The sequence below is a fragment of the Pongo abelii genome, chromosome 3, assembly GCF_028885655.2.
Source record: "Pongo abelii isolate AG06213 chromosome 3, NHGRI_mPonAbe1-v2.0_pri, whole genome shotgun sequence".
NCBI lineage: Eukaryota > Metazoa > Chordata > Mammalia > Primates > Hominidae > Pongo > Pongo abelii.
The window spans coordinates 161253692-161271174 of record NC_071988.2 but is presented as its reverse complement, the minus strand read 5'-3'; the positions used below and the strand labels follow the sequence as shown (position 1 = coordinate 161271174).

General features: G+C 37.9%; 1 protein-coding gene across 2 annotated transcripts in view; it reads right to left on the bottom strand.

The window, feature by feature from the left end:
* Nucleotides 1-17483, bottom strand: part of NAA15 (N-alpha-acetyltransferase 15, NatA auxiliary subunit) — an 85355-nt gene that overhangs the window by 44401 nt on the left and 23471 nt on the right. For both annotated transcript variants that reach the window (NM_001133480.1, XM_054553310.2), the window contains 5 exon segments: nucleotides 1407-1560; nucleotides 2781-2915; nucleotides 4677-4834; nucleotides 8776-8880; nucleotides 11473-11557. In NM_001133480.1, the coding sequence (NP_001126952.1) occupies nucleotides 1407-1560; nucleotides 2781-2915; nucleotides 4677-4834; nucleotides 8776-8880; nucleotides 11473-11557 (637 nt within the window).

The window sequence follows — 17483 nt, the reverse complement described above, 5'->3', positions numbered from 1 at the left end:
TTCACCGGATTAGCCAGGATGGTCTCAATCTCCTGACCTCATGATCCACCTGCCTCGGCCTCCCAAAGTGCTAGGATTACAGGCTTGAGCCACTGCGCCCAGTCTCAGTCTCTTTTAAATAGACTTCATGTTTGGGCTTTTACCATCCTTCTTCCAGAGGCTCAGAAAGTGCTTTTGTTAAGATCATCCATGACTTCTAAATTGCTAAAAATCCACTGGTCAGCTCTGAGTCCTTTATCTAACTTTACCTATCTGCCATTCTTCCTCATTAATAAAGTTATCAAAGGGATCAAATGAAATAATTTGTCATTTATTTCCATAAAGAAACTTGAGGCCCAAGCCTTGACCCTGGTCATAGAGCTACTTAGTGGCCAATGAGACAAGTTTTTTCCAGACTTGTCATCTTTCCAATAAGTCAGAAATTTCCTTCCTTTATGATTAACAGACTACTAAAGAATGACTACTTCAAATGAAAGAAGGTTGTCTTGGATCTGCAGTTCACAAGAGAGCTCCCTCCAGAAGCCTTAGACTTCCAGTTTTTCTTATCAGTACCATCATCCTCCGACAAAAGTTTATCTGGCAAACAATGGCTATAACTATTATGCACATGGATGTATATTATACTTTTCGTGTTCAACCTCAAGGTGAGCCAAGGGAATTTGAAACCAGCAAACTTAAGTTCCCTAGACTAGCAAGGACAAAGCAGCATTTCAGAAGGTAATTTTTTAAAAAATCACTTGTCCTTTCATTACTTGTTATTCTTCTTTTATTTTCTATAATCACGCCCTCAACTTCTAAAACTGTTAAGACTCGTTTTTCTCAGCCCTCTGCTGAGTGGGATCTACCCCTCCTATCACAATCTACACATTATGAACCCAAATCTCTGGTCTCCCTTTCTTCCAGAACTCATATTCTTTCTGTGTCATCGAAGACATTCAGATTAACCATAAAGACTCTCAGAAATATCCTATACGTATTTTAGTAAAGACTGATTCATCAATATATATTATGAGCAATAAATCTGGCACATACTACATACACTATAGTTTATTAATAAACTGTTTCTAAGAAATGTAATCCTCTGTCTTATAAAACTAATTGTCTCTTGTGTTTTGATCAAATTCCATAATATTTTTAATACAGATACTTTATTTAAAGAAAGAATGTTATATGAGTCATTTCATTCAACTACTTTTTATTGTTCACAATCAACTTTCTCCTCTATCTACAATATTGTTTAAATGTACATTTTCCCACATCATAAATTATTAAAAGTACATGAGTAAGAAATAGATTTTCTATCACCAAAAAGCTGAATTATATGAAACTGCCAGCAGCAACTAGATTTTTCAGCCTTGCTCTGTCATATTTCAATATTAGAATAAATGACATTCTTTTAAAAATACCTTTGGTTTCTTCTACAGCAAGTTTATCACAAATCTGCTTTTCATAGGTACAAAGATGTTCCAAAGCTTCTCTATAGAGACCCGCTTCCCGAAGAACTTGATTCTGATATAAGAGTAGTTCACTATATTCATAATCCACCTTATCAGGGGATGTCTGTATATGGATATAAGGAATACTGACAGTAAGAATTTTATTTTCATATCAGAAAATTGTTCACAATACTCAAAAACATGTAAGAAGTCAAAGGTAACATCCGGTTGATAAAACTAATTTTTAAAAAATTCTTAAGTATCTATGGAGCAACTAAGTAAATAATGACAATATTAGGATATAACAGGTTGAATAAAATAATAATCCATATGTCCTTACACACAATAAATATGGGGAAGAAGGGAAAGCTCTTACTCAGCAGAATGCCAAATAATAAACCTACAAGGAATGACAAGAGTTAAGAGAATCGCCATTTTTGCAACTATCATAGTAATATTGATTCAGGCAAGAATCATAATCAATGCATGCTAAAACTAGATGGTGAAAGTTAGATGAGCAATAGGCTATTCAGTCTCAAACTGCATATTAAACACAAAGAGAGAAAAACAAGTTTCCAATTGCAAATACAACTTTCACCATGTAATCAAATGGAACGAACTGATGGCATGTGCCTCTTGAAGTAATGAACGGAGAAGGACCCAACATCATTTATATGGTTTCCTGCCAAAATTACAAAACTCTATCTAACAATGAGGAACCATCAGAAAAATCCAAATTGAGGGACATCCTACAAAAGCACAACCTTCTTCAGAAATGTCTATGTCATAAAATACAAAGGAAGTTTTCAAAACTTTCAGATTAAAAGAGGCTGAAGAGAAATGATAACTAAATGTAAGGTATGATTCTTAATTGGATCCTGCAATGAAATCAGATCGCTAGAAAGACTATAACTAGGTCAATTAGTAAATTCTGAATATGGGCTGGGGATTAATTAGACAACAGTCTATCAGTGTTAAATTTCCTAATTTTTATAATCTATCCCTATAATACTATCTAGAGAACTGACAACTACAGTTATTTTTAGAAAATACACACTAAAGCATTTAGGGGTAAAGGAGCATAATGTCTTGCAATTACTCTCAAACATTTAAGGAAGAAAATTAAAATAGATAAATAGATACACAGATTTTTAAAGTAAATGCACCAAATATTAACAATTAGTTTAGTATGAATGAACCCCTATGTAGAGTTCTTTGTGCTATTCCTGCAACTTTTCTATAAGTTTGAAACTATTTCAAAATTAAAAGTAAGCCAGACTATGCACATTTTTTTTTTTAGTTATACTTAGGATCAGACTTAGTAAAATGGCTTCTAGTTATTACCTGTTGTGTTTTCCTAAATTCTTCTAAAATCTTTGCTGCCATTTCATAATCTTCTAATAAATGGTAAGCAATAGCATAACCAATCCATGATGCTCTCTGCGCAGGTCGAAGCTGAAGTAACTGATATCTCGTTTCCTTTAAAAGGAAAAAAATAAACACTTTTTCTTAGGCTTTCAGTAACAGCAAGTGCTCCTTTAAAAGATCTCCATATTAGGCCGGGTGCAGTGGCTCATGCCTGTAATCCCAGCACTTTGGGAGGCTAAGGCGGGTGGATCACGAGGTCAAGAGATCGAGACCATCCTGGCCAACATGGTGAAACCCCGTCTCTATCAAAAATACAAAAATCAGCTGGGCATGGTGGTGCACGCCTGTAGTCCCAGCTACTCAGGAGGCTGAGGCAGGAGAATCACTTGAACCCGGGAGGCAGAGGTTGCAGCCTGGCAACAGAGCAAGACACCGTCTCAAAAAAAACAAACAAACGAACAAACAAAACACACATATTAATTTATCCCACAACCCTAAGCATTTTACAACACAATGATGGCAACAATAATAGAAAATACTTCAAACATCCATATTGTGTAGCTTTATGGAGGCAAATAAATATTTGTTAAGAACATAATGAAGCCTCCAAGCTAATCTTAGAATTTTTTTAAAACTTAAGACCAAACTTAAGACCCTTTTTTATTTCTTGATCTACTTAGTCCAAGAAAAGAGGCAGGATGGAAAGAACAGCACAAAGGAAAAATACTCAAAAATATTTTTAAAAATTAAGTGTCCAACTACAGAGTTAACATACATTTGGAGAACAATTCAGCAGGTACTATCATATAAAGAGGAAAGAATATGAAAGAGGAACTAAATAGATCTAACACTAATTTAAGGGTTAAAAGTGAAGCTACAAAAATATATTAGAGTCAGTGGAGGTAGAAAGAAGAAACAAAACATTTGTTTTTGCCAGGTGCAATGGCTCATGCCCGTAATCCTAGCACTTTGGGAGAATGAGGTGGGGTGGACTGCCTGAGCTCAGGAGTTCGAGACCAGCCTGAGCAACATGGTGAAACCTCATCTCTACTAGAATATAAAAAATGAGCTGGGCATGGTGGCACATGCCTGTAGCCCCAGTTACTCAGGAGGCTGGGGCATGAGAACTGCTTAAACCCAGGAGGTAGAAGCTGCAGTGAGCCAAGATCATGCCACTGCACTCCAGCCTGGGCAACAGAGTGAAACTCTAATGTTTCCAAGAAAAAAAAAAATTTTTTTTTGTTTTGCTTTCCAGAAAAATGTGGGAAGTAAATGTTAGAGTTACATGTCAATACTAGACAAAGGCATTGTTTATTTGAGGAGTGCTGATTTTCTTTTTTTTTTTTTGAGACAGAGTTTCGCTCTGTTACCCAGGCTGGAGTGCAGTGGTGTGATCTCAGCTCACTGCAAGCTCCACCACCTCCTGGGTTCACGCCATTCTCCTGCCTCAGCCTCCCGAGTAGCTAGACTACAGGCGACTGCCACCATGCCCAGCTAATTTTTTGTATTTTTAGTAGAGACGGGGTTTCACTGTGTTAGGCAGGATGGTCTTGATCTCCTGACCTCATGATTCGCCCATCTGGGCCTCCCAAAGTGCTGGGATTACAGGCGTGAGCCACCGCACCTGGCCTGATGTTAATTTTTATCAAATTAAGTCAACCCTACACAGTAGGCCAAATCTGCCTCACCATAAAATAATTTATTTTTAAAGATCTGATTATTCCAATCATAAACACAATCACTATGGTAGGAGGAAAAGAAATTCAATTAAATTATCTTCAAAATGAAATAAAAAATTTCTGTATCTGAAAGTACTCAAAGTTGTACATATTTTCCCCTTAGAATTAAAAAAAAAGTCTCTATTTTACTTACCCTGTAACCCTCAAGATCTCGCATTTGAATCTGTAGTAAGGAAAGGTCCCTTAAGATTTGAAGATTGTCTTTATCCCATTTTAGTGCATTTCTGTAACACTTAATGGCTTCATCATACTTCTTGTCTGACCTCTGAAGAAGGCCATAAACGTGCCAACCTAAAGAATTTAGTTAAGGATACAACCTACAAGTCAAAAATTACTATTCCAAATGACCTCCCAAGAAACTTGGAGAACTACAGCCATTTATAAAATTACAAGCTTAAAAAGAAAGGGAAGGGGAGGGGGAGATTGATCTCAAAGATATAAAGCAGTTTAATACAGCGGAAAAGAGCACAGCTTTTGGAGCCAGAGAAAATTAGGTCTAGCCTGCCTTATCAGCTCTGTAACCTTGGACAAATCAGTCTCATTAAGTTTCCTCATTACTAAAATGTCATGCAGCAAATCATACTACTGACAACTAAATGGGATAACATATATAAAGTGCTCACTGGCTGGCACAAAGTCAATATATATATGTAAACAGTTACTATATTATTAACAGTAAAAGGAAAAAGAAGGAATGGGTCTTCATGGAATCCAGTTATGTAAAGTCATGAAGATTTTATTTTCTTGAACTAACAAGATCCTTAGGACAACCCTTAGTGTAATATAAAGTTTCTAAAACTCAGCCACATATAAAATAAAAACATTCATTAATTTAATCGTAATTATTAAAACTTCTTTCCTTTTTTTTGAGACAGGTCTTGCTCTGTCACCCAGTCTAGAGTGTCGTGGTGTGGTCTTTGCTCACTGCAAACCTCCACTCCCTGCACTCAAGTGATACTCCCACCTCAGCCTCCTGAGTAGCTGCGACTACAAGCACACACCAGCATGCCAGCTATTTTTTTCTATTTTTGGTAGAGATGGGATCTCGCCATGTTGTCCAAGATGGTCTCAAACTCCTGAGCTCAAGCAATATACCTGCCTTGGCCTCCCAAAGTGTGGGGATTACAGGCATGAGCCCCCGCACCCAGCCTAAAACTTCTTAATAACTAAGATGTAGGTCATCAAAATAGCCTCCTATATTAAAAGATCTTAAACTCTAGTAAAGGACAGATAAATAAGCAAAATTAAAGTAGGTTGTAAAAACTGCATCAAGGAGGAGAATATTCCACTTCCCAAATACAGCCCTTTTTCACTTTAGGTCTTGATTACTGTACCAGCTACCCAACCCACCTATCTTCAGTCTGTCTTCTTTTATTCTCCTACCAAAGTAATTGGGTTTTGTTGTGTTTTTTTGCTGTTGTTTTTTGTTTGTTTTTGAGATGGAGTCTCGCTCTGTCACCAGGCTGGAGTGCAGTGGCATGATCTCAGCTCACTGCAACCTCTGCCTCCTGGGTTCAAGCAATTCTCCTGCCTCCGCCTCCCAAGTAGCTGGGATTACAAGCGTCTGCCACCACGCCCAGCTATAATTTTTGTATTTTTAGTAGAGACAGGGTTTCACCATGTTGGCCAGGATGGTCTCGATCTCCTGATCTCGTGATCTGCCCGCCTCCTAATTATTGTGTTTTTTAAAAGAGATGGTCTCGCTCTATCACCTAGGCTGGAGTACAGTGGCATGCTCATAGCTCACTGTAGCCTCAAACTCCTGGGCTCAAACAATCCTTCTACCCCAGCCTCCAGAGCAGCTAGGACCACAGGCACATGCCACCACCACATGCAGTTAATTTTTTATTTTCTATAGAGACGAGGTCTCACTATGATGCCCAGGCTAGTCTTGAACTCCTAGCCTCAAGTGATCCCTGCCTTAGCCTCCCAAAGTGCTGGGATTACGGGCATGAGTCACTGTGGCTGGCCCAAAATAATCTTTCTAAAACACACTCAAAAGAAAAAAGGAAGTCCACTTCCCTTTCCAGAAACTTATAATGTTTCTTTCTGAGATCAAGCTCAAACTTCAATCTGGCTAGGTGCAATGGCTCACACCTGTAATCCTAGCACTTTGGGAGGCAGTGGTAGGCGGATCACTTCAAGTCACGAGTTTGAGACCAGCCTGGCCAACACTGCAAAATCTCGTCTATACTAAAAATACAAAAAACACCCAGGCATGGTGGCATGCACCTGTATTCCCAGCTACTCGGGAGGCTGAGACGGGAGTATTACCTGAACCCGGGAGGTGGAGGTTGCAGTGAGCCAAGATCACACCACTGCACTCCAGCCTGGGTGACAGAGTGAAACTCCATCTCAAAAACAAACAAACAACAACCTTCAATCTAACAACTTTTAGGCCAGAGGTCCTCAACAGAGTCAATAAAATACAGAATGCTGGCCGGGCATGGTAGCTCAAACCTGTAATACCAGCACTTTGGAAGGCCAAGATGGGTGGATGGCTTGAGATCAGGAGTTTGACACCAGCCTGGCAACATGATGAAACCCTGTCTCTACTAAAAATACAAAAATTAGCCAGGCTTGGTGGTGTGCACCTGTAATGCCAGCTACTTGGGAGGCCGAGGCAGGAGAATCACTTGAAGCAGGGAGGCGGAGGTTGCAGTGAGCTGAGATCGTGCCACTGCACTCCAGCCTGGGCAACAAGATCAAAACTCCATCTTAAAAAAAAAGCACAAACAAACAAACAAAAAAACCCCAGAATGTTTAGGATGGCATGCATGAACTAAAAACACATATTTAATATTACACATTTTTAAAGCAAGTCAAAATATTACAAATTTTATTTGAAAAAAAATCTTGATTTCCGTAATACAAATGACAAAGTACAACTGGATCAAATCCTCTCAGCTGTTTGGATCATGGTTTTATAAACTAGGAAACACTACCCATTAAAATCTAGCTCCCATTACCTATCTTTCCACTCCCTCCCATTTCTATCACTAATACCCTGTATTTCAGGACTTTACCTCTCTTAAATATTACAACAGCCACATAACTGACTCTCATCTTCACCTCCTAAAAATCCTATCCTCAAAGAGTTTAACATTGTCAAAAACTTAAAATTATGTCCATCAAGAGGAACTCAAATAAATCATAATAAAAACATTGGCAGAACACTATACAATCATTAAAAATGATGGAAAGACATCTATCTACGACAGTCTTAATAGTTAAGCCTTTGCTTATCTTTCTAGTCCTCTAGTCACTCTCAATTCACATACTTCTGCTTTACTGGATTAGTGACAATTATTTGAATAAACCATAACATCTTATGTAATACTCCTAAATGTTCTGTAAATGTTTCTAATCAGTATCTTCCTTCACCAGACTGTAAGTTCTTTGAGAGCAAAATCTGTTATCTTTTCTTTGTCTGTACTAAGCCAAGGGCCTGGTAAACATCTGAAAAATTGCTAATTATTTCAGCACTTAAAATTGTATCAGCCCACAAAGTTGGTATAGAAATATTTGCTAAAGTCTGTCTTAAAAATAGCAACCCACAATTTTTTCTCTATCCTCCCTCAGATATTTCTATTTGCTCTTACTCTTCCTTAATAAAATATCCAATATGGTACTTAGCATTATCAGGGGCTATGTTATATATCTCATCATTAAATCTTTAAACCAACACAGTGAGGTGGGTATGATTATCCCCATTTTACACATGAAGAAACTGAGCCCTAAGATCACACAGAAAGAAGCTGAAATGGGTTTTGAACCTAAGTGAGGCACATTCTAAGCCTATACTCCAAAAGCTTGTGCTCTAAACCAGGGTATTATAATGCCGCTCTAATATTCCTTATTTTATATCCTTTTTCTTTTTGAGACCCACCACCTACCACTATCACATTGGTGATTAGTTTTCAACAAATGGGGTAGGGGAGTGCCACACAAATATTCAGACCCTAGCAACGCCCCCTTTTTAAGAGTGAGAAAAGCTTTCACAGGTATTTTTAAAGGCAAGTTCCATTTATCTGTGAAATAAGAGAATGTTAAAACATGGTTAGGTATATAAAAATGTTCCCTGAATGAAGGCAGTTGCTGTTACCCTATTTAAAAAAGAATAATTTCCTCTGTAATAGCACAATAAGAGAGATCTAAAACTTTGACTCTCAAATTGCTGCCTTAGCTCAAAACACCCCACTCAAACCTTAAATATATCTCAAAAAGGATACACACATGACTCTTCAAGTCATTTCTCAAACCTCTACGAACCAATTCATAAGCTTCTTCCTTTTTCCCCAAACAGTTCAATGTTAATCCTTTCATAGCCAGGGTTTCTATTTTCAAAAACAAAGAAAGGAACATTTTAAAAAATTAAATATTAAAAATAAATAACAACAAAACCATACTCTCAAAAACAAATGCTACACTGCCTTAAGAATTAAAAATGTCAAGGAGATTACTAAGATACTTTCCACTTTCTTGCAGATTTAAAACATTTTTAAAATTGGCAATCCAAGTAAACACAGATTTCCAGACTCTATTATTGGAAAGAGACTCTCCTTTTTTTTTAAGATAAAAGATACAAAATGCATGCTATTTGACTAGAAAGATAATCTAGTAATTCATTCTTCAGGGGAATTCCATGTGATAACCTTACATATCTACTTCATTAAAATATAAAAACTTTATCTTGAAAATATACTTTATTTCTGTGAACCTAGGTTATACACGGGTTAAATTCATCAGTGATTAAAAAAATACACATAAATTTCCTACATTTTTTATTTTCCTAAAAAATGATTCTTTGAGATTACTATTAAATATACAAGAAAAAGATGTCAGAAATCTATCATTAGCAATCAAAAGATTAAAAGACAGTTAAAAGAAATATTAAGTTTTCAGAAAACAGGAAAACTAAATTCTAATTTTATATGTATCCTATGAAGCCTAAAGGAAGTGAAAATATTATTTGCCTAACTTTTTAATTTATTCGATTGATTTCCCTTTTAGTCTAAAATTTAGACTTTAGAGAGAAATTAATTAGGCACAAATGATAAGGATTAAAGATATAATCCTGAGGAAGAAACAACATGTACCGTTTAAAAATACTTTCGGCCAGGCGCGGTGCCTCATACCTGTAATCTCCAGACTTTGGGAGGCCAAGGCGGGCAGATCACTTGAGGTCAGGAGTTCCAGACCAGCCTGGCCAACATGGTGAACCCCCGTCTCTACTAAAAATACAAAAATAGCCAGGTGTGGTGGCAGGCACCTGTAATCCCAGCTAGTTGGGAGGCTGAGGCACAAGAATTGCTTGAACCCAGGAGGCAGAGGTTGCAGTGAGCCAAAATTGCCCCATTGCACTCCAGCCTGGGCAACAGAGTGAGACTTCGTCTCAAAAAAAAAAAAAAACAAACTTTCAATGAAATTATGGCAATTTATATGCAACCTGATTTCAGGTATGTCACAGTGGCAGGGTAAGGAGTTGGAGAATCACATTTTAGAAACAGTGAAATAGGCTGGGTGCAGTGGCTCGCTGTAATTCCAGCACTTTGGGAGGCCGAGGTGGGTGGATCACCTGAGGTCAGGAGTTTGAGACCAGCCTGGCCAACATGGTGAGACCTCATCTCTACTAAAAATACAAAAATTAGCCCGGCATGGTGGCACACGCCTGTAATCCCAGCGACTTGAGAGGCTGAGGTAGGGGAGTCGCTTGAACCCAGGAGGTGGAGGCTGTAGTAAGCTGAGATTGCACCACTGCACTCCAGCCTGGACGACAGAATGAAACTCTATCTCAAAAAACAAGAAGAAAAAAACAGTGAAATAATGTAGGGAAAACTGCATTTCAGAAATAATGAAATCTGATACTTTTCTGTATTGAACACATTATCAGTATGCCTACTTTAGAAATGAATATCAAACAACATAATGCTCAGCTGGTCAGCAAAAATAATTTTTAATATGGAAAAAGAGAGAGATAAATTTATTTCTGTTTACTTGTTTTTTTAAATATATGTTTTGTCATAATAAAGACAAGGTCCCGCTATGTTGCCCAGGCTGATCTTGAATTTCTGGCCTCAAGCAATCCTCCTGCCTCAGTCTCCCAAAGGGTTGGGATCATAGGAGTGAGCCACAGCACCCAGCGGAGAGATAAATTTAGATACTTTTATCTCCATTGTTTTCCATCTCCAAACAATTACAGTAAAAGAAAGTATAAAGTGAAACACAGTGAAAGAAAGTGAGAATTATTATGAAGATAGGCCAAAAAAAAGGCAAGCAATCTAATGGAGAATTATTACTCTCCCCCTTCTCTTCAATACTAAGAGTATATTATCAACAGTTACTGAAAAGCCATGTTTCTTAACTGTACAAATCAGACCTGCAAAAACTTACTTTTCCTTTGCCTCCTCTCAAGTTTAGCCACACACTCTCCCCTTGCTCTACAAATATCTCACCATCCAATAATCTACCTTCGCACAAGCAAAAGCCTATAAACTTTCAGAACGTTACAATATACAAATCATGTCTTAAACATGACTTGGTCTTGAGAAACTGAGAAACATAAATGAAAAATATGATAGTTTATGAGCAAAGGACCAAATGGTCACTTTCTGAATAAGATTATAAAGCATACAATTTATACAGCTCAACCAAAGTTCTAAAGTAAATTTTAGCATTCTACCCTATTAAGTTATTTCTCTTTTCCTACACAGGTAATATTCAAACTAAGAATAAATTAGAAATCAAGTAAAATGTGTTATTTTCTTGATATTAAATTCAAAATTCAGTATTAAATTTCACTTTCTCACAGAAGTCAAAGATGAGAGGGTCTGTTCTCTCTGGAAAACAGTTAAGGCAGCTGGGAAGAATACAATCCAGGAAGAGAGGCCAGACAGGTATGTAGTAAAGCCTTATCTACTTGCACTTACCTCCATGCTCTGCAAATTTGGGATTAGAAAGTATTTGTTTACAGAATTTCAATCCATTTCTATACTGTTTATGTTCGTAACACCTCTGTCAAAAACAAAAAAGAAAAATTTAAGTTTAGCAAGGAATGCAAACAACTTTAAATTCAATGCTAAATTTCTCTACTCTGTTAAATACAACAGAATGCTATTTCCATATGCTTCTAAATCTCGGTAAAATGCCAATAAAAAATACAAAAGGTTCAAATACGGGAAGTAAAAGAAAGACAAAGGAACAAAATATAGATTAGTAAAGTCCAACAACTGAGTGATGCAGAAAGAGAACAGAAAAATAAATGGTATAGAATTTCTTTTATTTTTTTTTTTAAGACTGAGACTCACTCTGTCACCCAGGCGGGGCACAGTGGCGTGATCATAGCTCACAGCAACCTTATCCACCTGGGCCCAAGGAATACTTCTATCTCAGCCTCCCAAGTAGCTGGGACTACAGGCACACGCCACCATACCTTGCTAATATTTTTATTTTTTGTAGAGACAGGGACTCACTATGTTGCCTAGGCTGGTCTCAAACTCCAAGATTCTCAAGCGATCTCAGGACTCACTTAAGCAATCCTCCCGCCTCGGCCTCCCCAGGGGCTGGGATAACAGGCACGAGCCACTATGCCCAGCTAGTTTTCTAAAGAACATTTTCTTTTTACTGAAGAATGTTTTCTTTTTACTGAAGCTTTCAAGCTGAAAGGACCAAAAAAAGTCCATGCAAAATACATGGAAAAAATACCCAGACTGTAACATATCATAGTGAAATCTCAAAGCCTGAAAATAAAAAAAAAAGGTCCTTAAAAACTTCCAGAGAGGGGAAAAAAACAAGTCACATAAAAAGATCTATAATCAGAATAGCAGTGCACTCTTATTTCAAAGTAAAAATGAAATACTGTTGAAATCTAGAAGACAAATATACAGCCTTCAAAAGTCAGAGTGAAAATTAAGTTTCAACTTATAATTCTATACCCAGCCGAGTCATCAATCAAGTACAGTCAGTCCCCATATCCATGGGTTCTACATCTGTAGATTCTGCTAACTACAGATAGAAAGTATCGGGGGAAAAAAAAAAAACTGCATCTATACAAACGTACACTTTTTTCTTGTAATTAATGTCTAAGCAATACAGTATAACAACTATTTATTTACACAGTATTTACATTGTATTAGGTATTATAAATAACCTAGAGATAATTTACAGTATACAAGAGGATGTGCATGGGTTATATGCAAATACTATGCCATTGTATATAAAGGACTTGAGCATCCCTGGATTTTGGTACCCAAGGGAGATCCTGGAACCAATCTCACAAAATGTCATTTTGCTCCCATACATTAAGACTATATAAGAGGCCAGGCACGGTGGCTCATCCTTGTAATCCCAGCACTTTGGTAGGCCGAGGTGGGTGGATCATCTGAGGTCAGCAGTTTGAGACCAGCCTGGCCAACATGGTGAAACCCTGTCTCTACTAAAAATACAAAAATTAGCCAGGTCTGCTGGCGCCACCTGTAATCCCAGCTACTCAGGAGACTGAGGCAGGAGAATCATTTGAACCCAGCAGGCAGAGGCTGCAGTGAACAGAGATCGCACCACCACACTCCAGCCTGGGCAACAGAGTGAGACTCCGTCTCAAAAAAAAAAAAAAACGAAACAAACCAAAATACCAAGACTGTATAAGAGCAAAATGACATTTTAAAGCTTTGCAAAAAGCTAAACTTTTGTGTCCATGTATTCTTCCTTAGAAAGCCATTAAAAGAAATTAAGATAAATGTTTAAAAAGGCACTATCGAGGGCCGGGCGTGGTGGCTCACATCTGTAATCCCAGCACTTTTGGAGGCCGAGGCAGGCAGATCACAAGGTCAGAAGTTCGAGACCAGCCAGGACAACATGGTGAAACCCCATTTCTACTAAAAATACAAAAATTAGCTGGGCATGGTGGCGGGCGCCTGTAATCCTAGCTGCTCGGGAGGCTGAGGCAGGAGAATCGTTTGAACCCGGGAGGCAGAGGTTGTAGTGAGCTGAGATCACACTACTGCACTCCAGCCTGGGTGACAATGTGAGACTGTATCTCAAAAAAAAAAAAAAGCACTATAGGACTTAGTAAGTAAGGAATCTAATACAGAAAAAAGAACTAGAGAACAGCCACTCCAGAGTGGAGCAGAGTCAAAAGCTACTATGGAATAGGTTTCCAGCAAGAGCACAAATCGAACTAGTGTGCTTGCTAACATGGAAAATGTTCATCATAAACTCATGACAGAAATACAGGCACATTTGCAGGAAACGAGCAATAGGTCTACAGAAAACCAGGCCAACTGCCTAAATAATAGGTATTAACTCCAGAAAAAACAAAAGCTTGTATAAGACTTGGATTTAATACAAATTTGGCTCAATACGGAACGATATATGCATAGTTTTAAAAATGTAAACATTCTGTACTAGTTTATAAAAAACTTGTGATATGGCCAGGCATGGTAGCTCATGCTTGTAATCCCAGCACTTTAGGAGGCCGAGGCAAGCGGATCACTTAAGGTCAAGAGTTCGAGACCAGCCTGGCCAACATGGTGAAACTCTTTCTCTACTAAAAATACAAAAAAAAAAAAAAAAAAAAAATTAGCTGGGCATGATGGCATGCAGGCGGCGCCTGTAATCCCAGCTACTTGGGAGGCTGAGGCAGGAGAATCACTGGAACCTGGGAGGCAGAGGCTGCAGTGAGCCAAGATCATGCCACTGCACTCCAGCCTGGGCAACAGGGCCAGACATAGCAACAGAAACCACCTCAATGAAAGAGAGAGAAAAGATAATGTAGAAAAATATAATTAGTGGAACTACAGTGACCTTTCTTCATAATAAAAAAAATCTAAAAACATTGCAGATCTAAATGTGTAAGTTAAAATGAAAAAGCTTCTAGAACACCTGTAATCCTGGAACTTTGGGAGGCTGAGACGGGTGGATCACCTGAGGTCAGGAGTTCAAGACCAGCCTGGCCAACATGGCGAAACCCTGTCTCTACTAAAAATATAAAATTAGCGGGGTGTGGTGGTGCATGCCTGTAATTCTAGCTACTAGGGAGGCTGAGGCAGGAGAATCGCTTAAATCCAGAAGGCAGAGGTTACAGTGAGCTGAGATTGTGCCACTGCACTCCAGCCTGGGCAACAGAGTGAGACTCTGTCTCAAACAAAACAAAACAAAACAAAAACAAATACACATACACATACTATCTGATCCAATCCTTCCAACCTAGGTGTACACCCAACAGAAACAGAAACATATATTCGCCATAAGATAGGAAAAAGAATGAGAATAAGATTTACTGGTCAGGCCGGGCGCAGTGGCTCACGCCTGTAATTCCAGCACTTTGGGAGGCCAAGGTGGGCAGATCACCTGAGGTCAAGAGTTCGAGACCAACCTGGCCAACATGGCCAGTAGACGGGGTTCCGTCTCTACTAAAAATATTTTAAAAATTAGCTGGGTGTGGTGGCACACGCCTGTAGTCCCAGCTACTTGGGAGGCTGAGGCATGAGAATCACTTGAACCCGGGAGGCAGAGGTTGTGGTGAGCAGAAATTGCACCACTGTACTCCAGCCTGGATGACAGAGCGAGACTCTGTCTCAAACAAACAAAGATTTACTGGCCTGGCACGGTGGCTCATGTCTATAATCCCAACACTTTGGAAGGCCAAGGCAGGAGGACTGCTTGAGCCCAGGAGTTCAAGACCAGCCTGCATAACATAGTGAGACCTTGTCTCTACGAAAAAATCAAAAAATTAGCCAGGCATGGTGGTGTGTGCCTTTAGGCCCAACTACTCAGGAGGCTGAGGCAGGAGGATTCCTTGAGCCTAGGAGGTTGAGGCTGCAGTGAACTATGGTCACACCACTGCACCCCAGCCTGGGCAAGACAGAGAGAGACTCTGTCTCAAAAAAAGGAAAAAATATTTATTAGTAACTGGTTAAAAAAAGTTAAAACGAAAAAAAGGACACCCAAAATTAATGACATACCTCAACTAAAAGTACTAACTTATAGTCTCTTTTAACTAAATAAGACTAAGTAAAAATCTCTTTTAATTGACTTTGTATTAATGGCCTTTATGCCAAAGGCTTAAATTACCAAAACTAATACAGTAAATATGATATAAAACGAAATCTAGGTCTCATCTGTTAAAAGTACAGAATTGATAAAGTATCATCACTGTGTAATAATCCTAGCATTACATTCCAAGGTAATTTTTATATAACAGAAACACTATGAACGGAAAAATTTACTTTGAGGAATTAATGAAGTAGTGAAAAGGGCCGCCTTTGGAATTAAAGGCTCTGGTTTCAAACAGTGACTCTAGACTTTAATTCTATAATCTTATGTAGTACTTTGCTGAGTATCAAAAAGAATCCTTAAATCATGGAGAGCAATCATGAGAAAAAGACACGTAAAACACTTAGCAATAATAACAGCTAATATTTAATGAGCATTTACTAAGTCCCAGACACTGTGCTAAGTGCTTTACAGGGAAAATTTATTTAATCTTAATGATACAAAGCAGGTAGTCTTACTATCTTCATTTTACACGAGATAACTGAGGTCCAGGAGGTTATATAATTTGGCCAAGGTCACACTGCTATTAAGTGATGGAAAAAGAATCTGAACCCAGACAATCCAGATACAGAACCATAACACCTAACCATTGTAACTACTTCCCTAATCTAGTGCCTAGAGCATTTTACAAAAAAAACATAAAACTGCTATCACAAGTAACAGCCATTGTAGAAAGCTTTAAAAAAATGAAAAAAGAAAATCAACCCATAATCTCATTGCAGACACAACTGCTATTAAACATTCTGATTTTAACAAGAAAGTTTTCACCCAAAACTTATGGAATAGTTTACTATTCTACAATACTAATGTGAACCTATACAAATATAATTCAAACTAGCATATAAAAACAGACAACGGCTGGGCATGGTGGCTCACACCTGTAATCCCAATACTTTGGGAGGCTGAGGTGAGAGGATCGCTTGAGGCAGGAGTTTGAGACCCACTGTCTCTACAAAAAAATTAAAAATTAGCTGGGCAAGGTGGCATGCCTGTACTCCCTGCTACTCATGAAGCTGAGGTGGGAGGACGGCTTGAGCCCAGGAGTCCAAGGCTGCAGTGAGCCGTGATGGTGACACTGCACTCCAACCTGAGCGACAGAACAAAACACTGTCTCTTAAAAAATAAATAAAATTGATATTCTTACTTGACATGCACAATGTAACTTTATTTTACATAGCTGATTTTTTAAATATTCAGGATTCCAATTGGTATTTTTGGTGCTGTGACTGGAAATATCTTTATTTGTTTATGGTATGTTTTTCAAAGAGACTCCTCAGTAACATTTAATCAGCATGATAATCCTATAAGCACAAAAGGTTTAATCCTTATTGTAGAGGTAAAATTTAGAAAACAAGTAACTTACCCCAGATTACATACCTAACTAGTGGCAAAATTTAAGACTATAATTTAGGCTCTCTGACTCCTGGTTGAAAGCTCTTTCCATCACATACAGAAATTTTATTAAATGTTAAAGGTTATTAAAGCCAAAATTTTTATCTTTTAAAAGATCTTCTAATCAACAAATTCAACTGTTACATTGCTTACCCAGTCTTATAATCAAATGGACAACAAAAATGCCCAAAATAAAGTGAGAAGTGAACACACAAAATTAAACTAGATAATCCCCTCCAAATAACTGACAGGAAAATTAAAAACTAAATCTCCTCTCTTTGAATATGTTTATATTACAGCACTTAGCTTTTTACTTTATCATACTTAGAATAGTAACTAAATTTTAGATCCTAATGATTATGTTCTCAATTAATCAAATTCAGCTATGTCCTTATTGAAATTATATTCGATGCCATTAATTCAATTATTTCCTGTCAATGTGAGCTGTAAAAATAATACAGAATGGCAGGCCCCTCCAAATAACTACTACTAATTC